Here is a 24,806-nt window from a genome sequence, read left to right as displayed (position 1 = left end):
TTTCGCCACTGTGGAATTAGCCCCTAACACAGCATCTGCCACACAGTGGGCATGGAATAGATATTTGTTGAATGAATTTTAGAAAGCCCAGGAAATATATCTAACCAAAAAATACACGAAAATGACCCATAATCCCATCACCCAGAGATGACGTTAGAGTATTTTGTTGTATATTCCTTCCAGGCTTTTAATACGCACATCTTCACACTCTTATTTTATTTTGTTTACGTATTATTTTTAACTTGTTTCCCCCCTTTTAGCAATGTATCAAAAATATTTTTCTGGGAATAAACACGTAATCATTTTTAATGGTTGCATATTTCATTTTAACATGTGCAATTTTTTTTTTTAACCAAATCACAAATTTAGGATATTTAGACTGTTTCCTTTTTTTTTCAAACAATGTATCAGAATGTCCTTCTAGCAATTTCTGCTTATCTGTAAGTTTTAAAGTCATAGATGTAGAATTGCTGGATCAAAGGATATTAAGTATTGTTAAGGCTTTGTACTGCTCTCTAGAAAAGTGTTATCAATTTTACTCCCTGTGTGCGAATTCCTGTTTTCTGGAACCCTCTCCAACATTTGCCATTACATCAGAAGTATCTCTACATGTTGCTAAAAACTTCAAAAGCATCATTTTAAATGGATGTGTATTGTTCCATTATAAAATACACTACCTCAATTTTCTTAACTGGTTTTTTAACATCTTTGTTGCTTTCATTTTATATCATTATAAGTAATGGTTGTACTTTGCCTAAATTTTGTACAAATATAGTTTATTCCTTTCCTCTGGTTTTTAGAATACTTTATTAGAGTGTCATATTTTTTAGAAAACTAGCCTTATAATTTTTGGATGGCTTGATTTTTATCCTTTTTTATTATAAGCAAGTACGATATGGCTGAAAATTTAGGAAAGTTCTGTTTTCTTGAAAATTAAAACATAATGATATTCCCTTTATTACCTATCAGATAGGCAATTAATGAGATTCTGCAACAAGAATATAAATTGCCATAACTTTTCAGGAAAGTAATTTGAAAAAGAAAAATAATGTATGAACACACACACACACACACACGTACATATGTATATATATATATCAAGAGCTTTTAAAATGGTTCTTTGTTTGACCCAGTAATCCCATTCTAGGAATCTATCTAGGTAATTATCAGAGATGCTATAAAAAATCTATATGCAAGGACTAGTCATAACAGCCCATAGCTAGAAGATACCCAGCTGCCCTCCATAGTAGAATGAGTGATAATGGTGAGGTCTTCCTCTGGAATAGTTGGCAGTAATGGGGCTGCACCAGTGACAGGTGCTGGCTGAGCAAGAGTATGAGTGAGCCCCAGAAGCACATCATGCTTGAAAGATCATACTTTATATAAATGATTCCGTTTTTATGAAGCTTGGAAACAGACTAAGTCAATCCATGCTGTGAGCTGGCAAGATAGCAGCTGCTCTTGGTGTGAGTGGTGAAGAAGTGCTTGGAACGCAGGGCAGGGCCTTCCAGGAGGCTGGGCATGTTTTGTGTCTTGATCTGGTTGCTTGTTCAGTGCTGACCTGTCGGGGTGTGCAGTGCTGAAAATCCATTGAGCTATACATATGGGATGCATGTACTTTTCTATATGTATTTCAACTCAAGGTTTAAATATATGTGTGAGTACGTGGATACTCATCACAGGTAAACGTCCACTATCAAGAAAGTAGAAACTAATGTGAAAATAGAAGAGGTGTAGGTAATTAAATTACGGTACATCCAGGTGGTTAATCAGCCATAAAAAACAAAGTTGGCCTCCTTTTTTGTCCATTCTTTGTTTCCCCTAGAACTTTAGTATTAAAAGGATTAAGGAGCTGCTGATTGATCTGTGTACATTAAATGCTGTGTACTTTATAAATGATGCACAGTTCTTTCCCTAAGGTTAATCTTGGAGACAGCAATATTTTTTTTCTGTCATGGATAAGATCCTTTATAAACAATATTTTGCTACAAAGTACAAACATTTCAGGTTTTTGTTTCATTTTATTTCATTTCATTTGTCCCTTAAAATTACAGCTATTTATAGTTAAAATGGAATAGAGAAAACAGAGCATTTTTAGAAAAAACACAAGTGTATACTCTCAGTGGATAGTCCTGAATTTTTGCAAAAGTAAACTTCCCAAAAAGACTTTTTTCCAAACAAAACTTCCAAGTGGTCATGAACCTTTAAAACTCACCTCTTTAATACAGCATTTTAAATGTAATTTAAAAAAACTGAGTGTGAGTATGGCTGAAAGAGGAAGATTAGGGTCACATATGTCACCAGAAGGAAAGCTGGAGGATAAAAACTGGGACTGTATAACTTAGTGAAACCTAGAGTGGACAATGACAGTGGGTAATTATACAAATAGAAGAAAGATTTTATTGAACTAGAACAAATGTATGTCACTGTTACAAAGTGTTGATAATGGGGTGGTATATGGGGGGAGGAAACCCACCTCTTGTTGGCAGACCCCTGAATGCACACCTGTCGTGCGGCGAGGAGTGGGCTTGCCGTGCCTTTTGGTTAATGGCACGTTCAGCCATTTCCAGAAAGGGCAAAGGCATTTTCTGCATGTTGCCTCTCTACATTGTGGTCTTGTCATTTTTCAAACTGCTGCATTTCTTGTGCCAGGTAGAAGTAATCCAATAATCTGCAGTTGTGGGTAGTTTTCATGAGAGTCACTTTTATTTCAGGCATTTTGCAGAGATGATAGGTTACTAATTCCATTCTTTCCTAAACAACACTGGCTTTTTTTTTGCAGTTGCAGCAAATTATAAAACACATCAAGAGGAAAAGAAAGATCATTTACATGAGGCAGCAGCGTCAGGGGTTGGAAGGCAGCTGTCCACAGAGCTCGGGTGCCATTTGCTGTTGTCTGTGACATAAATCTTGCTCATACAGAGTGTAGAAAGTTAATGTGATTTTAAATTTGTTGGACCTTGTTTTTGTTCTGCACCTTTCCTTGATTAGGAGACTACCTGGGTGGAGAAGCGTACTGGGCTGGCGGCCTGCACCTGTACACCCCATTACCTTTCCGGCCAGGCCAGGGCGGCTTTGGAGAACTTTTCAGAACACACTTTTTTCTCAATGCAGGAAATCTTTGCAACCTCAACTATGGTAAAACTTGGGCTGTTAAGGGAAACCATTCTCACAGTTTACTTTGCGTTTATAAAACAAAATACAAAAAGGTGTCTGTCTGCTTTTAGATTACATAGTCTTTCAATATCAGAACTGTGTCTCACTTTAAAAAACATTTCTACGACAGCTGGTACAGTGCCTGGAACAAAGTTATTGGTTCAGTGAATGAAGCATGCATGAAAAATAGTCATCTAATGCTGTCTTACAAAGACAAATCTACTTACTCATTAATCCAACAAACCTTTTTTAAACGTTTTCTCTATACCAGTCGTTATGGCTTCAGAGCTGAGTGTGATTCGGTCCGTTTCTGAAGGAGTACTTGTACAGAGGAGGCTCACAGCAGATGTATCCAGCTAGAGGGATGTGAAGAGTTGCCCGAAAAGCATAAGGCCCTCAAGCCGAGGCCTGGGAAGGGCTTCCTGGGGGTCGGGATGAAGAGAAGCCATTCTAGGCAAAGGGTACAGGGTGGGTGGAGTCCAGAGAATGGAGAGAGCTCCGCTTACTCTGGGGCAGTGAGTGAGGATGGTCCCAGACCCCCTCTGGGTTTTGGTCCCCATAACACCTCACGCATGCTCTGTGAATATTTGGGCCTGACTTATAAAACAAGCTGAAGGGCAGATGGCAAGGGAGGGAGCCAGGGCTTGTCTGAGGACAGTTTTGAAAGGACGGGTCACACACCCTCTTCTCTCTTTCAGGGGAGGGCCCCAAAGCCCACATTCGTAAGCTGGCCGAATGCATTCGCTGGTCTTACGGCGCTGGAGTTGTCCTCAGGCTCGGCAACATTGCTCGGCTGGAACTTAATTACTGCATCCCCATGGGGGTCCAGAGGGGTGACAGGTACGTGCCAGGAGTTACAGCCCACAGTTCCATCACATTTTCTGGGAACTTCATTCTGATTTGGACATGGTTAATCATTTCATCAGTGTCATTTAGGGATCAGCATTTAGGAGAAATTGAATAGTTACTATAACATTACGAAAGTATGTGTATTTTCCTCCCTTGAGTTTTTCTCTATCCAACTGGGAAGAAGAAATGCCATGTGTTCCCATCCTCTGCCTTCCACTATTTGTGCTCCCTGTAGTGGGCTCTTTGCAGGTCTGGCTAGAGGAATTACTAGTCGTATGGATTCTGGTTGCTGACAATGGAAGGAGGTGTTCCTAGTGGCTGACTTCGCAGGCCAGGGACTCAGAGGTTGGAGTGGGCAAAGCTTTGCTTCTAGCCCCAGAGGACTCATTCTCAAGAGCATTCTCTCAGCAGCAAGAAATGTGTTCCCTGCAACTTGTGATCCTAGCCTTTCTCCACCTGTTTTATTGAGAAAAGATTTGCAAAATAGTACATGGATGAACATGGTATGAGGCCATTTGTAGTTGCAAAAATTAATTGTGTTTCTTGTATTGTGTAAATTTCAGGAAATCAGAGATTGTCACTGTGATGTTTATATCGTGTCCTTATTTTCATGCTTACATATTCAGAGTCCTAGACTGTATTTTTTCTCCTTAGTCTTCTGTCTGCATTTCTGTTGCCACCGAGGGGTGGTGCTGAGTCAGCTGTGGGTTTCACACATGACGTTGTAGTGTGTTGTACCATTACTATACTATACCATTTTTCCTCCCACTAAGTCTCCTACTTCAAATGAGTAGATGTTGGTGCTTTTTAAAGGATAGCCACGTTAGCAAGCTTTTAATGCAGCATTCCTTGCATTCCGCATGTTTCAGATCTGTACTTATCACTTCAGTAGGGTCCCAGCTCTTGCGCACACCCCCACAGGAAGGCTGACTCAGCATCTGCTCCACCTGGTCCCGGCAAGGGCAGCAGGCTTCCTTAGCTTTCAACATTAGAGCCTGTCCTGCACATTACCTCACCCTGCCCTGTGCCTGTGCTCCCCACCAAGCCAAAGCTGGAAGGGGCTCAGTTGCACAGGCTGGCTGACATGCACAGGCTGCCTGCATGCCCTGGAGCCCAGCATGGATACTCTGGCCGCAGAACCTGGGTGAGTTGCGCTCCCTGGGTTACAGTGTTCAGGTCCAGAGAGGGAAGGGGTGGTGACCAATGACCACTTTGCAGCTTTGAGAACTGAGAGCCATGCCTGGCGTGAGGTTCGAGAGTGTCGGTTCTCTCTGGTGGTGGCTGCTGCTTGGTCACATAATGCACGGCATGCTCAGATAGCCTGCTCTGCCTTGGGCAGCCAACAGCGGTACCAGTTCTTTTAGGAGCTCTTTCCCCTCCCTCCATGCATCAGCACTGCGTGGCCACCACCTGGTTGACAGTGTTGGTCATGTACCGAAGAGGGGACGATGCCTCCTTGTTCATTTGCTAATGCTGCCTTTTCGCAAAACACCAGAAATGGACTGGCTTTTATAAAGGGGGTTTATTTGGTCACACAGTTACAGTCTTAAGGCCATTAAGTGCCCAAAGTAAGGCATCAACAATCAGGTACCTTCACTGGAGGATGGTCAATACCGTCCAGAAAACCTCTGTTAGCTGGGAAGGCATGTGGCTGGTGACTGCTCCAGAGTTCTGGTTTCAGAATGGCTTTCTCCCAGGACGTTCCTCTCCAGGCTGCCGCTCCTCAAAAATGTCACTCTTAGTTACTCTTGGGGTATTTGTCCTCTCTTATCTTCTCCAGAGCAAAAGTCTGCTTTCAAAAGCTGTCTCCAAAATGTCTGTAAGCTGCAGCTCCTCTCTCACTCCTGTGCGTTCTTCAAATTGTCCCTTTTGGCTGTAGCATGTTCACTCCTTCTGTCTGAGCTGATATAGTGCTCCAGTAAACTAATCAAGGCCCACGCTGAACGGGCAGGACCACACCTCCATGGAAATTATCTAATCAGAGTTATCGCCTACTGTTGGTGAGTTGCATCTCCATGGAAACAATCAAAGAATTACAGGCAGATTAACACTAATATATCTGCCCACACAGGATTACATCAAAGATAATGGCATTTGGGGGGACATAATACATTCAAACTGGCACACTCCTGTTTTCAGAGACTGTAGAATGCAAAAAAATAGGCACCTTAGAACTGGTGAGGTATAACATAGTTTGTGCCCTGCACAACTTCTTAGTGAAGATGCCACAAACCTTTAGTCTTCAGAAAACGACGCAGGGTTTGTAAAAGAGTTGTGCAGACTGTTTTCTGCAAAGCTTTTATTCCCACCGCAGATGGGAACTTGGCCTCCCTGGCTTAACGTCCAGGTGCTTCTTTGAATTCTTGCCAGTTGCCCCAGAGGTGTAGGTCTCCAATACCCCGACTGCATCAGAACGACCATACGTGGCAAGGGCCATCTAAGCCCGCACTTCTCCAGCTGCCATGTGTGTCTGGCTGACCGGGGGTTCTCCTTAAGGCAGATCCCTATTCCTTCCATCTGGGTGGGCCACAGGTGCTGCCTTTCAAAGCAGCTCTCGGTGATGTTATGCTGCTCCGTGGACCACACTGGCAGGGAAGGAGGGCCCCAATGACTTCATGCTGCTCCTCTCCCTTCTGGGAGCCCTCCTAACATTTTGGGGAGGGAAGGAGATGATTTGTATTTCAACAAAGCACTTAATTTTATTATTGGTCCCATAGCAGCCTCGAGGCTGTTGCCCCTTTGGCCAGATGAGGAAAGCAGACTCAGCAGTCCAAGGAGTCAGCCTGACAGTTATTAGTGGGGCATTGGCAGAGACAGGGTTTAGACCCAGGCCTGACTGGTGCCAGAGCGTGTCCTTTTTCTACTGCACCAAAAAGGAAGCAGCCACGAAATCCCACCACTGTGAAAGACGCCGAGGGTGGTAGGGTGTTGCTGCTTCCATCCTCACAGGGAAGATTAACTGTGGACAGAGAAAACTCATCTCTCTTTGCTTATCTCTGTGGGAGAGCATTTTGTTCAAACTTTAATTCTATGCTAACTTCCTATCTCATAGCTGCTTCCATTACTTTCAGATGGTATGTATTAATTTTGTTTAATATTAGTCCAAATTATATAAGTAAATATATTATAAATATTTTATATATCAAAGGAAACTACAAGTGCATGTGGTTTTAGCTGTAGCTCTATTGTCTGTCCACTAGTAACAGTCCCTGAGAACTGACCATTGCACCCTGAAAGCTTTGAGACCCCGGTGGCCTGTGAGTGGGGGCTGGCCGGCCCCTGCGGCAAGCCCACCCGGCCCCGGGCCTGTCCTGCACAGTGACTGATGGAGTCAGCCAAGCCGGCTCCGCGGTCTCCCCGGCCGGTCGCTGTCCTTGCTGTCGTTGCAGCGCCTTTCGAGGCCACAGGGGGTCAGTGTGCGCCGAGAAGTCAACGGTGCTGCCTCCAGGAGCCCCAGTTTATTTGCCCTTTCTTGAATAATTACTATAGAGAATGGGCACATTCACCTGTAAGCTTTGCCTCGCTCTTCAGGCTAAGTTTGACAGATATGTTTCGGAGATTGATTTCAAGATGTGGTTTCCTCTGGAAGCAAGAAACCTGCTGCGCACCTGGTTTTTAGAGACCAGAGCCTCTGGTGCCTTCCCTGCCCCCAGGCACACCTTGCTCTGTTCTGCCATTGGGAGTGTTTGCAGAAAATGCTGTGTGATGTCCCAGGTAGCCCAGCCTGCCCTCTCTCCACCCTGAAACGTGGCAGTTGCCTTCACTCAGTGTGTGGCTCTGTTTGAAGTTTTGTGAAGTTTGAGTGATGTCGCCAGAATTTAAATTTCTAAAAAGTAGGCAGCTAGTGGGATAGGGGATTATTTGCAGCTCGGTCATCCATTGTCAGTGCAGGTGCGCTGTAGTTAGGATTTCAGGCCTTTATAAAAATGGAAACAATTTTGAAATGTTCCTTGAATTTTATACCAGAAGTGATTTATGACCCCGTCGTCTTCAGATCTTACCAGTATTCGGCCATTTCATTCCTTCCCGAGCATGGTCTGTGGAGACACAGTGATGGATAGGGTGGGCTCGCTCGTTTGGGAGAGCAGCTCATGGTGAGTAGAGGAGAAAGACACGAATGTATGTAGTTTCAGTTAGGGGTATGTGCTGAGAAGGGCATCCTTGAGGAGGTGAGAACTGCACTGAACCTTCTCGAAGAAGAAGGAACAGGGTGGGAGAGCTCCCCAGGCTGCAGGGACAGCTGGACTAGAGTGCGGGCCGATGTGGGGTCCATGGGCGTCAGGGAGGTGCCAGTGGGGGCAGGAGCAGCAGTGGGTGCGGGGAGGCGGCTGTGCAGATGGGGGGTCCAGGTCGGGAGCCCTCACTTGCCCCTCCCCCTTCCAGCTCCGTGGATTTTCTCCCCCTTGAACATGAAAAGTCTCTGAGTCCAGAGCCCCCATCTCCCTTGCTCACCGCTGTATTCCCAGTGCCTGAGACAGTGCCTGATGTTCATAGCTAATTGCTGAAAGAAAGGATAAGAGCCTGATGAAGGTGCCCTGCTCCTGGCACATGAGGAAACTGTGCATAGGGCACTGCAGGGTCGGGAGAAGGAGGTGGCCATCAGCTTGACCTTGACTTCAACCCATGGGGTACCCTGGTGGAGCTGGGTTAGAGGCAGGCAGGTGCATAGGCAGCAAGACAGGGAGGCCTGGTGTGTGTGCAGCCAGGGGACCTGAACTAAGGCCGGGGAGAAGGGGGAGAGACTTGGGAGATGTGAGATCCTTTGTGTGAGGCCCTCACTGAGTTGAGTTGCAAGAAGATCAATCCAGGAGATAATGCAGCAGAAAGGTGGGTATTCTGGTGAAGCTGTGGGAGGCTCCATTACCCCTGGAATCGGGGGACTTGTGGACACTGTTTTGAGTACCTGTGACATGTTTGTGTGGTCTCCGATCACCGCCCTGTGCTTGGGAAGTTGTTCAGTCTGTTTGTAGGTGAGTAAACAAGCCTTTATTGGAATGCCTGCTTGTTTTCTAGATAGTGGAGCTGAGACTTAACTTAGTGTTCACCTTGTGGCTTATCCTCAGACATTTCTCCAGATAGCGGATGTGGCATAGACAACTCTATGAGCCTGACAGTGACAAATACAAAAATGAATCCTTTCACTCTGAACAAAACTATGTTTTAAATAAAAACACAGGGTTTGATTTTGGGCCTTTGGCTTTGAAGGATGTGGGTGTACGGGCTACCATAGATCACAAATGGAGTGCAGATACCCCTTCCAGACTGATAACTTCTGCTGCTGCTGCTGCAGGAGGGCGGGCACCACCCCAGAGTTCTCTCTCGGGCCTCTCTTAACAAAGCAGGCATTTTCTTCCCATGCTCAGAGGCCCACGGAAAAGAAACTTTCCTGCTGCGCGTCCTCAAGCAGGGCAAGGCGTGCGAGGTAGGAGAAATGGCAGCTGTCCTCAGACAAAGAAGCCGTTCTTGATGCCCTGTCTTTTCAGGAAATGGCCTACGATCTGCGGAAAGGCTGTCTGTCCCACAAGCTCTCTGTCACATGCCATTGGGGATCCTGAAGGCCATTTCCCTGGGGTGTTTGTGCCACCTGGTGGCCGGGCTCCCAGGTTACACCCGCTTTGCCCCACCCATGCCAAAGTCCAGTGTGGGGTCCCCACTGCAGGCCGCGCCTCTCAGCCCTGGCTGTGTGCCAGGGGCACTTTGAAGATTCCAGAAGTACAGCTGCCTGGGTCCTGGCCCAGCAGTTCCTACTCCAAAGTGCAGCCGGGGTGGGGCCTGGGCCGTGCCCTCAGTGGGGCCGAGGCAGCCCCTGGTGGGTGCTCCCGAGGCCGGGCCTGGGTTCCTGCTCTGCTGCAGACTCCCAACGCTCCGGCCTGCTTCCTCATCCGAAAACGGGCTCAGAGCTCCATCGGCACAGCTCTCCGCAGTATGGGAAATAATATCTGCGGAGTATCTGCTCATAGTGGGTGCTGCAACCGGTGTGATCCCTTCCCGTCCGTCCTTTCCTGGGTCAGGAGCAGGCCTGACAGTTGTCAGGGTCGTCCCGTCGGAAGCCCCTGAGGCCCCTCTGGGATCTGGCCGGCCCCACTCTGTGCCTCCTCTCCGCTCCCCTCCTCCCTGCGTGCTGGAGCTCAGCCTGAGGCCCTTTCTGCAGCCCCTGCCTGTGGCCTCCAGCCGGGGCGCAGCTCTCTCCACCACTGCCCTGCGACGGGAAGGGGCCTCACGCTCTCTCCTTGCTGGGGAGCCTTAGAAAGAAGCACCAGGGCTTTTTTTTTTAAGGATTGTTTGTTTGTAAACAATAAATAATGAACAAAAAATAATTTTATTAATAAACAATATATAACTTAATAAATGATAAATAATTTTAAAAGCAATAAACAATAAATACTTTTCTCCCTTGCGACATGGCTCTGGATCAGGCTCAGGATCGAGGGGGCATAAAGGAGATGAGGAGGGAGCAATAAAAAGGGGATTTGCATCTCCCCGTTTCTTGCCCTTTTCCCATTCTCCAGAGGCTGATGCTTAAACCCACAAAGGAGAGGGGCAGCAGGGGCTAGCCACGGGTGAGGCCGGGTGGGCAGGCTGGGGGCCGAGGGAGAAGGAGGCGGGGGGAGGAGAGCTGGGCTGTGACTGCTGCCCAGCCCTCCCCCAGGGAGAGGCAAATCCTAGGACAGAAGGTTCTGCTGGAGGTGGCAGCTATGTGGGCCTTACTGCTGGGAGATGTGCATTGAGAGAACTTTGAAAATGGGAAGGGTTGCAGAGCAGACCATGGTATTTGATTTCTCACCTTTTTTTTTTTTTAATTTTAGGATCTGTGATGGTGTCCAGTTTGGTGCTGGGATAAGGTTCCTATAGTGGAAACAAAACAACCTCAACTCCTTCCAGGAGAAGCTTGGGGATATGGGCAGCAGTGAGTCGCTCAAACTACTCACTTTCTTTCAGAATAAATGCATTTGAATGATTCTTTAACCGTGTCCCTTATGGGGAGCCATGCCAATAAATTTTAAAGACAACTTCGCAGATGCTTTCTGGATATGACTTCGTTTCACCAGCCAGCACGCCCCCACACCAGTCTCTCCTGGGGACCCTACCAGGAGCCTGAAGCGATTCAGATCACCACATGTGCTTTCACATATGCCCGTCCAGATGGAAGGTCCACACAAGTGGTGCCGCAGTTCTTGTCATTGCAAACCCCATGTCTCGGGCTCAGTTCCCCACATTCTAGAAGTGTTGAGTGGGGCCAGAGCCCAGACAGGGGCAGGGACCCCCAGAGGCCTGGGTGGTGCCGCAGCAGACCCAGCCCCCGGGCTGGAGAAGGGTGCATCACGGGGACCGGGGCTGGTGGATGTCACCGCTGGGAGTTGCCAGCCTTAGTGCTTGCATCACTTAACTGTGTGAGTGTTTGGAAGAAATGCTCATATTGCGCAGCACTGGGGACACTGAGGCAGAGGGGAAACGTGTTCCCTGTAGAGTGACAGCAGTATCGATTAGACCAGTGCGCTAGTTTCCCATGGCCACTCTAACAAATTACCACAAACCCGGTAGCTTAAGACAACCTAAATTTATCATCTTACAGTCTAGAGGTCAGAAGTCCGAAGTGGCTCTCGCTGGGCTAGCATCCAGGCGTTGGCAGGGCCGCATTCCTTCTTGAGGCCACCCGAGAATCGGTCTCCTTCCCTTTTCCAGCTTCAGGGACCACCTGCTCCTGGGCTCACGGCCCCTCCCTCTTCCCAGCCAGCAGCGCAGCATCGTCGTCTCCCTCCGACTCTGATTTTTCTGCCTCCCTCTTCCATCTTTTAAGGACCCTTGCAACTACGTTAGGCCCACTCGGGCAATCCAGAGTAACCTTATTTTAAGGTCAGCTGATGAACAACCTTAATTCCATCTGCAGACTTGATTGCCCCTTGGTAATAGCATGACATATTCATAGGTTCAAGGGAATAGGACATGGGTGTCCCTGGGGAGCCAGAATTCTGCCACTACAACCAGTGTTTCTCAAAGTAGTATTTAGGGGATATTCTTAGATGGTCAGATGTGAAAAAGTTTAATTTTTAAAAAGGCAGTCAACTTAAACCTTTTAAATTCCTCAAAGAATGGTGCCATAGAAAAATGTCCAGGGTTGGCAGTGATGGCCTGAGGGGCCTTAGCTCGGATGCTTCACTGTAAGAATTTTTCCCCCTCCAAGCTGGGGCTGAGTCCCCATCCCTTTCAGGCCTCCCCACGACCGATCATTACGTCCTTGCTGAGCGAGCCTGGGTGTTGGGGAAGCGGCCTGAGTCTGGGTACCCAAGTCACCCTGGGCTGGGCCACCAGCCCCCTCCACGACCATCTCACCCTCATTCGTGTGTGGGGTACAGGGATTTTGCAGAGAATACACAACAGGAAACACACTTTGACCTTTCTTTTAACACTTGGAAACCTGAGAAAATATACTTTTTTCTCCTAGGTTTGACATTTTGTTTACAGTTTCACATTTGTGCCTTTGGCAAAATAAGAAACCCATGATACAACACTGTCCCGGTCAGATGCTGCAAATTAACAGTAAAATCCAAATAACAACACTCTCAGACGCTCTGACCTCTGAGAATCTGTCTACTCTGTCAGTTAAGAACCCAGATAAGTCGGTTTTGGAAAGGTACATGCCCAATCAAGCGAGGCCGAGTTTCCCTGGGTGGCTGAAGCGGACTTTTTAATTAAAACTCACTGGGTCCGGCAGTCCGCAGCGTGGCTGCAATGTGTTTAATTTACAGGCGTGTACCACAGGCTGCTGCTTTGCAAGGCAAAATGAAAACAGTGGAAGCTTTGGGAAAAATTAACATTCTGTTCATCCTCAGGTGGTGGGAAGTGGGCAGACGAGAGCCTCAGGCCAGAGGCGCTTCCCATAGTGCTTTCCGTGAACCACCAGAAACAAGGCAAGTTCGTTGTAGGAAGTCATTCTTCATAGCTGCGTTTCAGAGAGCTCAGATGTGAAAGAAAAGACACACAGCACAATATAATCCTCCACCAAATACCATCTTGGCTCAGTGATTCTTTGCATCTTACTTTTACTCCATTTGTTATCTACCTGAATGTTCGGGACTGGAGCAGCCTTTGAATGTGTTTAACCTTTTGCTTCACTCTGCACGCGATGGGCCATGAAGCCGTGTTGTTCGTTGTGACGGAGAATGCCGCCATTTTGTTTGCTGCTAACCTGCTGGCTCAGTCGTCTTCTGTTCATCACAAGGAGACAGATTTTAGGGACCCTAATCGTCACGATGCTTAGGGAAGAAAAATCCGCTGGGTGGATCACCTCCATTGTTGTGGATTTGGGGTGTTCTGGCCCCATATACCATAACTTTTTCAAATAGTGGTGTTGGCAGTGTGCCCTATGCCACTTGTGCGCCGTCTGCTGTCTGCAAGTCTTGGGATCTTGCAGGAGCAGAGTGTGCTGCCGAATGCTACGGTTCCTAGGATAAAGTTATTGCATCTATTGCAGGCAACTCTAAATAGACACCCCATCTCCTGTTGTCCCAATGAGAGTAAACAAGGGTGTGGGGACCCTGACTGTATAAACTTCCATTTGTAAGTTGTATAACTTAAAATTGTGTAACATACAACTTTATTCCTAGGATAAAGTTATTGCATCTATTGCAGGCAACTCTAAATAGACACCCCATCTCCTGTTGTCCCAATGAGAGTAAACAAGGGTGTGGGGACCCTGACTGTATAAACTTCCATTTGTAAGTTGTATAACTTAAAATTGTGTAACATACAACTTGTATAAACTTCTATAGAAATATAGATGAATGTTTACTTATCAAACATCGCATATTTCCTACCATGATTTTGGAAAGGCTGGTTTTCGCTGCTGTCATATTCTGATTCTCCTCTTGCATCTTAATCATCAGTGTTGTCACACCCCACAGTTACCCAGAACATGTGCATCTTCACTTCTGTCCGAGTTGAGATATGGCATATTCTGAATCCCTTTAGGATGCTGTTGCCAGAATTTTCTCTCGAACCACCAGGACCCATTCACAAACTATTGAAGTCGATGATCTCCATCCACGATGTAACTGCTTGCTAGATGGTTTTTTTTTAATTTGTTTCCAACATACAACCTTGGAACAGCTGGAATAATAACTAAATATACATTTCTTTGCCTCCATTTTTTTCTTTTTAACTGACCTCATCAGATGATTATGTTTTATGGCAATTCTCAACCATTTTGGTCTCAGGATCCCTTTGCACTGTCAAAATTATTGAGGACCACAAACAACTTTTGTTTATGTGGGCCGATCTGGATACTTGCCGTATTAGAAATTAAAACTGGGAGATTTGAAAAATATTTGTTAATTCATTTAAAAATAACAATTTTTATTGCATGTTAACATAACAAATGTTATGGGAAACATGTTTTCCAAATAAAAAACTTGAATGAGAAGAGTGGCATTGTTCTGCAAGTTTTGCAAATCTCTTTAATATCTCTTTAAAAACAGAGTCTCCTCTCTGTTTCTGCATTCAGTTTGTTGCAGTTGAAGTTGTTTGGGTGAAGTATATTTGAAGAAAAACCATCCTTACATAATAAAGTGTATTTGGAAAAGCGGAGATTATTTTTAACAGTCTTTTGCGATGACTGTGGATATTCTTCGATGCATCACAAAACTCAACGAGTAATAGTTTTTAAAGGTTAGTTGCAGCGTGGAATCTGGGGCATACAATGAGCTTTTTCACACTCAGCTGCATTGAAATCCATCAGTCCATCTGGCCCTGTGAATGGATCATGGACCCAGATGTAATTTTGTAACATCGTACTTTGGTCACTTGGGAAATACTGGTTCACTGAGTTATACAGATCCTCCACATGCTGACACATTTCATGATTGTACAACTTAAAAAAAATCACTTTCATTATAATCACCACCAATCTCATCAGTAAAATCTTTAATATTGGGAAGCTGCCAAGCTTATGGTGATAGATACAAGTTTTCCAAAATTCTAATTTTTTCTTGAAAGCTGACATTTTATCATTGGCAGCAAGTACTGCCAGTTGCTTTGCTTGAAAAGCACTTCATTCATTCTCGAGAAAATGTCAGCCAAATACGCATGGTCTAAATAACCACGGTTTGTCAGACATTCTTTCAAGTGAAAATGACATTCCATGAAAAGGGCAGCTCGTTCAGCTCGGAACTCAGCCACACAAGAACTTTTCCTCGAAGCTGACGATGAGCCTTGGGATATGGCAGAAATACCTTCTCTGTACTTCTCTTGTTGACACTCAGAATATTGAAAAGATGGGTACTCAAGGATTGAGATTTAAATAAAATTGATAATTTTTACTCCTTCATCAAGGACATTCTTAAGCGAAACGCATTTTTAGTTTAGTCCGCGTCCATGGCAGTAAAGAATAATGACTTGTACAATTTGGTGCCTCTGCCTCGATTGCACTGGTGTGCCACCAGTTTCACCCACTGTTGATTTTGCATCATGAAGGCGTATATCAACATAGTGAACTAAGTAACCAAGGAACGTCTTAGTATTATTATGAAAATAGTTTTGACTTCATTGGTCCCTGAAAGCATCTCAGGGGACCCCAGGGCTTTGTGGGCCACACTTTGCAAACCACTGATCAATCGTCCCCTAAAGCAACTTGTTTCAGGCTCTGGGGGCCCCAGATAGTATTCTGCTGTTTGCAATAGTAATTATGAAAATGCCTGGTAAGATGAGGGTCTTCATATGGAGCTGGATAAGGAGGGCCTCCCTCTTAGCTGAGGGATAATCTGGGAAATAAAAGCCCTTCTACTGAAAACACTGTAAAGAAAAAAGAGTGTTATTAAATTTTGACTTAAATGCAAGCCATGTTTTTACATTTCCATTTACAGATTTCCATTTGAGATGTGAACCGCGGGAGGCTGTCTCAACACTGCTCTGCTGGGGTCACCCCCGCCATCTGGTTTTCAGAACCAACAACAGCATACCAGACTGTGGCCCCACGCCGGAGCTGTGACTTTATACGTGGCATTTTCCTGACAAGGAAATTGCCAGATGCCTTTGCCAAATCATCAGATAACTTTTTAGAACAAAGAACTTTCATGTGGACAGAGATTCAGCACTGTCTTGCCAGAAAAGTAAATAGTAATCATTTTTTAAAAGAGATGCATTCAGTGAATTTTGATCAACTGGGAAAATTACAGCCTCTCTCCCCACCTTTTTTCCCTTTTCAATCAATCAGTTCTAATGGAGGAAGCGTTTCCTCCACTTACCATTGGAGAGCTGCGCTAGTCAATTAAAATATTCTGACTTTTGCTGGGTTGAGAGAATAGCAAACCTGAATCCTTCATCCCTGGGGAAGAGAAGGTGACCTTCCTATGTTGAGCCAGAGACCCAAACACAATTGCTTCCATCCCATTATCAGACCCAGAAATTACAACTCACAGAAGCATAATTTCTCTTAAATACTGAACGGGCAGGGCTACTGCTAGAAATTGGAGAACCCACGTTATGCCCTTGGCATTGAACACGTAGGGTATGTATTGACAGGCTGCCCTCACCGAGAGGAGGTGTTGAAATCAATGGGATGGGATTTCCGGAGACGTTACTGTATCTATTAAGGTTGAAACTAACCTCTCAGTCAGTTACCACGGCAGGGGTGGGAGTTCCTGCTTCGTGGGTGCAGAGATTCTGTTTGTGGGGGTGTGTGTAGGAAATCTTTGGTGTTGGTGATGGCATCACGCTGTGAATGTAGTTAACACCACTGAATGTGCGCTTGAAAGGGGCTGAAATGATTAATTTTAGGTTGTTTGTTACTAGAATAGGACTGTACAACCCAAACAGTGAACCCTATGTAAACTATGGGCTATAGTTACACTATTAATTATAATAATATTGTTTCATCAGTTGTAACAAAGGTACCACACTGATGCAAAATATTAATAATAGGGAAAACTGTGTTGGGGAGAGACATATATGGGAACTCTACTTCCTGCATGGTTTTTTTGCAAAACCTACAACCATTCTAATTTTTTTTTATTTTTTTATTTTTTATCACTAATGAAGAGGAATTAAGTAAGCACAGATGCAAATCCGCCACAGCATCCAGACCAGGACTGAACTACTCCAATCTGACCCTTCCTTTCCACGTGCACAACCTCAGCCCTGGCCCAGGGTCTGGCCATTTCCTGTCTGTCCAAAACAGCCTCCTCCCAGCTCTTCCGGGGGGTGGGGAACAGGAAACTAAAGAGCCTGTGCTCTGGAGTCACCACCGCTGGGAATTCTCATTTCCTTTGTTCATTTAGTCATTCATTCAGTAGACACCTGCCAGGACACTGGCTGGGTGCAGGACACCCTGCACGTGCTTCTCTCCACGTAATTTTATTTAGCCCAAAAGGCTCCTTGCCGTCTCAGTCTACCCACTCCCAGGGCCTCACCCCCAGATGCACCCTTCCCCCAAGCCATTCCAACGACCTTTAGTTATCAGGCCCAGACCTTGCTTCTGCAGGAATGCCCCCCACCCAACACCACCTCCCACCCACCTCCTTCATCAGCACCCGCTCCCCCTCTGCCCATCTGTCACCTCCTGCAGGCAGCCTGGCCTGAGTCTCCAGTGGGACCCCCAGGCCCAGTTAGGAGCTAGGGGCATATGTTGACCCAATCTGGGGTGTCAGGAAACGCTTAAACTGAGGCCTGAGGAACAAGGAGGAGTAAGCCAGAGAGTGAGAAGTTGAGGGCAACAGTGTTCTAGAAAGAGGGAGCAGCAGATACACATCTGCAAAGCAGATTCCTTCCAGTAGGAAGGAGCTGGGCTTTTTCCAGAAACTGAAAGGCAGCCAGTAAGATAAGGCTGAGCATGCGCAGGGACAGGCCATGCCACGTCAAGGGGCTTGGACTTTGGGGACCACCAAAGGATTCCAAGCTGATACGTTGCCTTGGTGTTTTTAGAAGCTTGCCTGTTTGGCCTGGTGGGTGCGCCCCGGCCGGGGCCCAGGGCAGCGAAGTTTAGAGCTTGGGAGACCCCTGGGGCAGCCCAGAGGAGAGGAGTGGGGGGTCCTGTGGAGGGGGGAGGTAAGGGCGGCCACCCGGTGCCTCCCCTTCCCCTGCGGTGGGTGGCAGTGATGGAGCTTCCCGCAGACTCTGGGTGCCAGGAGCTGCTGTGAGCACCCCAAGGGGCAGAGCCCGCCTTCCCTGGCTGGGTCCCCGCGCCTGGCCCACGGGGGTTGGTCCCGGGAATGAATGCGTGTCCAAGATGGAGAGAGGAGGGAAGCAGAGAGGAGAGCCCTGCCTTCCCTGTTCCACGGGTCCCCTGACCTGGGATCCGGGGAGAGAAAAAGGACCCCTATGGGGAGACTCTAGAGCTCTAGAAAGGGGCTCAGCTGTCTGCAGGTCACTGTCTTGTTAGAGAAAATAAATTCCACCTCTTCTGGGCTTGAGTAACCAAACTGAAAAAAGAAAAAGCTATAATGACATCACTGCCAGGGAAGGGGATGGGGCTTGTCAGACATCAGGGAGCAGCAGGCTTGTCCTTGGTTTTAAGGGCCCTTTCCAGAGACAAAGAGGCAGGCTCTGCAGCTCACTGCATGGAGTCGCCATCACCATCACTGACACCATCACTGTCACCATCCCCTGAGGCTGAGCCTGAGCCTGGCAGCTCCTTGGGTCCCCTTCGCCTTCCCCTTTGTGACTTGACATGGCTTCTGTCTCCAGAACTAAGTCAGAGCAGGCAAAGGGTTAAGCACCTGAAATAATATTTAAAGAAAATTCAGAGCCAAAAAGTTCCAAAAGATTGGTCCAAAAAGATTCTAAAGAAAGATGACTGATTTTCAAGGATCTTCAGGGAGGTTGCTTACTGACAAAGAGTCCCCAGCTCACTTTCTTATGAACCATAAAAACACTGAATATCTTCATTTTTCAATAAAGTTGGAAAAAATACAACAGTTCGTTAAAAATCAATGATGCTATTTTCTTAATACACTTTTAATTTTAGAATAATTTCAGGATTACAGAAAAATTGAGCAGAAGGTTCCCATATCCACCACCACCCCCACCCCAGGCACACATCCAATTTCCCGTCCTCGATGTCTTATATTAGTAGGGTGCATTTGTTACAATAAATGAGCCAATACTGATACATTATTAACTAAAGTCCACTTTATTCAGATTCCCTTAGTTTTTACGTAATGTCCTTTTTGGTTTTTTCCTTTTTTTTTTTTATTTTTATGAGAGAAGTTGTAGGTTTACAGAAAAATCAGGCAGTAAGTGCAGAATTTCTACATTCACTCCTCCAGGAACCCACATTATATTTAGTTGATATGTCTCCCTATAGGCTCTGGATTGTGACAGTTTCCCAGAATTCCCTTGCTTTTGATGACCATGACAATTTGGGGATTTGTCCGATGATTTTCTCACGATTCGACTGGGGTTCTGCGTGTTTGAGACGAAGACCACACGGGTGAAGCACCTTCTCTTCATGTCACCTCAGGGATCTGTGCTGTCAGCGTGACTTGTCCCTGTGGCTGTGGACCTGACCGCCTGCCTGGCCGAGCGAGGGTCTGCCAGGTTTCATCAGTGATGTCTTAAAAGAAAAACTTCAGTGAAATGGGAGAGGTGTGATTTTTCTAATGATGTCAGTCTGATTGGTTCTTGATCCTGAGATGTATACATGAAAATCTATAGTTTCGTTTTTTCAGGAATTAAATGGAAATGCAAACAGAGTGAAGATGATTGGTAAATGCCAGGAATAAAGGAAGCTCTTTCCTCCCTCTTGCCTCCAGGCTCAATGGCTCCAAATCAGGGCTGCTGGTGCTGCTGGGCAGTTCTGGAAGGCAGTAAGGCCACGGCCAGGGCAGCCACCAGTGGCTATTCCCACACACATTCCTGGCGCTTCATGGGGCTTGAATAGTGCATCTTCAAAATCAATATGGTACCACTAGACACACGAAATCTTCTAGATAAACAATATTTCATGTCATGTGCAAGTACCCAAGTTTAAAATCCAGCAATGAATGTAAACCTCCTCTAGCACCAATTGTCTCAAACTGACTGCTCCCTGCAGAGTCTAAGCTTCTATTTAAAACAGTCCTCTCAGATATTTTGGGTTAGTATTTCCAAATCAATTGGCAGCAGAATTAAAGCAAAGTCAAGCCTTTAAAAAATGTTTTTATTTCTACAAGGAGAATGACTATTGTTATATTAAAATCTGCACTAATTGCCAAGAATTTGTTGAAACAGCAGAAAATTGCCAGGAAATATGCTTCCATTGATTTTTTCCCCAACCATTTAAAAATGTAAAAGCCATTGTCAACTTGTGGGCGATGTAAACACTGGCGGTAGGGCCGTCCTTCTATGGGCTGTGGTTTGCCGACTCCCGAGTTAAATGCATTAGGAGCCCAGGGCTGGTCCTGGATGGCAGATATAAAATGTGGAACCATCAACATCATCGTGGTGTTTACATCTGCGTGAACCGCTCTTCACTTTGACAATTTACAATTATGCTAATTGTGTGTGTGTTTGATCTGCCTGTTCCCCTAGAATGAAAGTTCCATATAAGTAGACACTTGATATGTTTGTTGAATGCGTGAATGAATGAATGAATAAGTAAATGAGGTGGATAGTTGCCGTGTTAATGCTCTACTGGAAGCATGTCCGGGGAATGCAGCGATGCCAAGGAGGAAATGACCAGCTCATTGCGATGGAGCCAGGTCGGAGCAGAGACTGGAGCCGTCCCGAGGACAGGAGGATGTTAGGGTCAGGTGAGCTGGAGACAGCAGCCAGGAAGAAGCAAAGCCCTGGAGGCATCCATGGTGCAGCTTGTTTTGGACAACTGTGAATTGGTGGTGGTGGTGGTGGGAGAGGGGAGGCAAAGGGGGAGATGTCGAAAGGGAGGGAGCCGTGGCCGCTGCATTGGCCCCAGGAGGATCAGTGGCTCAGTGAGAGAAGTTTCGGTGGGCACTGGGGAGAAGACAGCCAGATGGAGGATTGGGGGTGGAGGCAGGGAACAGAAGGGCGCCTGTCAAGGCAAAGGGCTTAAAGAGGAAGGCTAGAGGGCACATCCCAGGGAAGCATGGAAGAGCCTTTGGAAACCTCATTAGGATTATGGTTTCTTTTCTAAAACCAACAGTTGGATTTCTCAGGGAGATTTTAACCTATGGAGGGTGTAATCAACTGGCCCCTTATAATGGATCTTCTGTGCCATTTACTTTCACCAGTGGCCCACTGTGCCCTCCTCTTCGGGATCTGCTGCCTCCTTGCCCCGTTGCTGTGCCTTCTACCAGATATCCCTTTCACCAAAGGGGCAAGCGTGGGGAGTGGCAGATACAAGATTTAAGAATGACCGCAATTGTTTACAAGTCGTTGGATCATTTAAAAATCTGCTGTCTGCCAGCAAGCACCAAGGCACAAATGCCATCACTTAGATTCTCTTTTCCTTTGTCTTCTTGGAGGATCTGTACTGCAGATCTTTTGAATACATTGGGCTCTTTAAAGATGAGTCTTCTTAGGATCATGCACTACAAAGTCTTTGAGGAAACGGCAGGGCAACTTTTCATCCCAGAGCCCATGGCGGCGCTTTTATAAGAGGGTCACGTGGACCCTGGCCACTCCTATTGTGGTGCCCGAACCAAAAAGCCGTGCAGCAGCAGGAGCCCCTGGAGCCATGCTAGGGATGCAGAGTCTCAGGCCCCGCCCGGCCCTCCTGCACCAGAAGCCACGTGGCCATGAGAGCCTGCGGATCTGTGTGCACGGCACGTGGGCCCCTGAACTTGATGCGGTTTCCTGCTTTCTGCCCTCTCCTCTCATATTAGAACCAATCCCCAGTCAAGTCCAGGCTGCGACCACCCCCTCCTCATGAACCCTCTGGACACCATAGAGCTCTTGGACAGAAAACCAGAAAGCCAGTGTTCTGGTTTGCTAATGCTGCTGTTTTGCAAAACACCAGAAATGGATTGGGTTTTATAAAGGGGGTTTATTTGGTTACAAATTTACAGTCTGCAAATGTCCAAATGAAGGCATCAACACAAGTATATCTTCACTGAAGGAAGGTCAGTGGCATCTGGAAACCTCTGTTAGTTGGGAAGGCACATGGCTGGTGTCTGCTTGCTTTCAGGTTGTGTTCCAGCTCCATTCTCCGTTCCTGTGTATTCTTCAAAATGTTGCTCTTGGGGCGGTTTGTCCTCTCTTAGCTTCTCTGGAGCAAACTCGGGGCTAGCATCTCCAAAGCGTTAGCAAAAGTCTGCTTTCAACAGCCGTCTCAAAAATGTCCCTCTCAGCTGCTCTGAGCTCCTTCTGTTTGTGAGCTCTTTTATAAGACTCCAGTGATGAAATCAAGACCCACCCTGAATGGGCAGGGTCCACATCTCCATGGAAATAATTCAATGAAACGTTTCATCCACAGTTGATTGAGTCACATCTCCATGGAAACAGTCAAAGAATTCCAACCTAATCAACAAGAATATGCCTACCCCTGCAAGACTGCATTAAAGAATATGGCTTTTGCCAGGACATAATACATCCAAACTAGCACAGCCAGCGAAGCTGTTTCCTAACATTTCCATGCTGCATTTCCGCCCTCACCCTCCCTGGAGAGCAAACTGTCTTCCTCGTTAAGCTTCTCACCCGGCCCCAGTGGCTGTGAGGTTGAGGATACCACGGGTGGTCCACATATGTCGGTCAACAGGGCTCAGCTCTGATGCAAGCATCACACTATCTCCATGTGGCTGGAGCAACCCAGGCCGTATCTGCCTCCAGTCCACTCTCTCTGTCATCTGCCTGCCATTAATTCACAGAGCTCTTGGTCTGTGCGAAGTCAGGGACAACATTGCCTGCCCATGGGGAAAGCAGACAAGTCGACAGAGGAGGACCACGGCGGGGTGGAGTCTGCACGAAGTGCTTCGGAAAAGCAGGAGGGAAGTCGGCCCCAGCGCAGTTTAAGGGCAGAGGGGAGGCTTTGGGCAAAGCCGGCGGGGGTGGCGGGGAGCAGGGGGCTGGTGGTGGGGGGCTCGGTGGGGGGCAAGGGTCTACCTGCAGAGTTTCTCTTCTGGAAGTCAATGATTTCCTCCTGTGCCTGCTTGGCAGTTTAGCTGCTTTGCACTCCTGCCTTGCAGCTCTAAGATTTATGTGAATTTCAATCGTTTATTCTCTATTTGGGCCTTTGTGTATTACTCCCTGTCCCTCTCTCCTTCGCTCCATTCGCCAGCAGCTCTATTCTCCATCTCTCCTTTCTTGATACTTCTCCTCCTTAGGAAAGTCTTAAAGTATTTTCCAACACCCCAATGCAGTGCTTTCCAAAGTTTATTAAATTACCTTTAGTTTCAGAATCTGATTTATTTCTGATGTACCCAGGCTTTTATGAGTCATCACATGTTTTCTGAATACCTTCTTTGTGCAACGCATAAGGCTTCTGGGAAAAATATACCCTCGTTTTGCATTTTTCTTTCAGATAACGTGAGAACTGCAACTTTTAGATGTAGAAAAGAAGTTTTCTTAGGTATGGCATACTCAGTTTTGGCCGACTTTCACAATACTCAGCAGATTGTCTCACAGCCAGTGGCAAGGGCCTGCTGCCCCAAGAGCTGCCACAGTGCTTGATGGGAAAAAAAAAAAAAACAACTCTAATTTTAATAATTTTTACAATAAATATTTAAATAACACTGATGTTTGAAGAGTCTTCTTTTCAGCCTTGCATTCTTTTGATTTCCTTGCAAATTTGAAATTTAAAAATTATCTTACCATAATTTATCCTACAGAGATGAGTTTCACATTTTAATAGTTTCCTGATTCAAGAGGATAATTTGCTTCCACCTGCTCAACATTCTGATCTCTATTAGTAATAAATGTTCGTGGGTGTGGTAGGTGGCTAATCATGGGACATATTTTAACGTATGAGTTGTAAACTCGAACGAATGAAAATTTCTACCACGAATATGTCATGATTCTCTGTTAACTGATGAGCACACACTGCCTGTCTAATTGAGTTATTCATTTTCTCAATCAAAATGTACGCTGGTTAGTTTTGAAATCAGTCCTACCTGCTCTACATAAACATCAATTTCTTATTTTTTTTAAATGAAAGACAAAACAGCAAAGTTCAAATCAGCCATCTTCTCCTTGACAAAACATTTGAAGGTTAAGAGTTGGACCTCCATAAAGGTTTACATACAGATGTAAAATGTCTGTATACACGCATACACATATATACACACATCTATACATGTACACAGACATATGCAAAAGGTACACATGCAGAGTTTTCTTTCTTTCTTTTTTTTTTTTTTAATTTATTTTGAAATAATTCAAGACCACCCAGTTAGCTCTGCCCTGGGCATAATGGCCATGAGCAGGGCTTGCACCCTATATGGCCTGTTTTGATAAAGTCTCCTGCAGCTTCTGCCCGTTTGTGCCACAACATTTACTAGCAGGGCAGGTGCTCCTATGTGGCTTGGCTGATAAGAAGCGGCCCTCAGCTTCTCCAAACAGCCCTTGCCGCTTTTGCCCGCCATTCCAGTCCCCGGCACAGGCAGGCCTCGGAGATAATGCAGGTTTGGTTCCAGACCGCCACCATAAAGTCAATGTCACCATAAAGCAAGTCACATGAATTTTTTGGTTTCCCAGTGCATATGAAAGTTATGTTTACACTGTACGGTAGTCTAGTAAGTGTGCAATAGCATTATATCTAAAGAACACTATGTGCACACCTAATTAGAATGTACACAGAGACACAAAGCAAGTACAGGCTGTTGGAAAGACGGCGCCAAGAGGCTTGCTTGATGCAGGGTTGCCACAAACCTTCAACTGGTAAAAAAAATGCAATATCTAAGAAGCCCGATAAAGCAACG

At 46.0% G+C, this 24,806-nt stretch overlaps 1 protein-coding gene across 2 annotated transcripts in view; it reads left to right on the top strand.

The window, feature by feature from the left end:
• Window positions 1-11,022, top strand: part of SAMM50 (SAMM50 sorting and assembly machinery component) — a 35,396-nt gene extending 24,374 nt beyond the window's left edge. Inside the window, exons 13-15 of one of the 2 annotated variants that reach the window (XM_037846142.1) lie at window positions 2,992-3,138; window positions 3,855-3,996; window positions 10,812-11,022. In XM_037846142.1, the coding sequence (XP_037702070.1) occupies window positions 2,992-3,138; window positions 3,855-3,996; window positions 10,812-10,857 (335 nt within the window). In that variant the 3' untranslated portion in view covers window positions 10,858-11,022. The other variant, XM_037846143.1, reaches the window with a different exon arrangement.
• The last annotated feature ends 13,784 nt before the right edge of the window (window positions 11,023-24,806 follow it).

Source organism: Choloepus didactylus, chromosome 8, assembly GCF_015220235.1.
Source record: "Choloepus didactylus isolate mChoDid1 chromosome 8, mChoDid1.pri, whole genome shotgun sequence".
Lineage (NCBI taxonomy): Eukaryota > Metazoa > Chordata > Mammalia > Pilosa > Megalonychidae > Choloepus > Choloepus didactylus.
The sequence above is the reverse complement of the archived record's forward strand: the minus strand, read 5'-3'. Positions and strand labels throughout refer to the sequence as shown.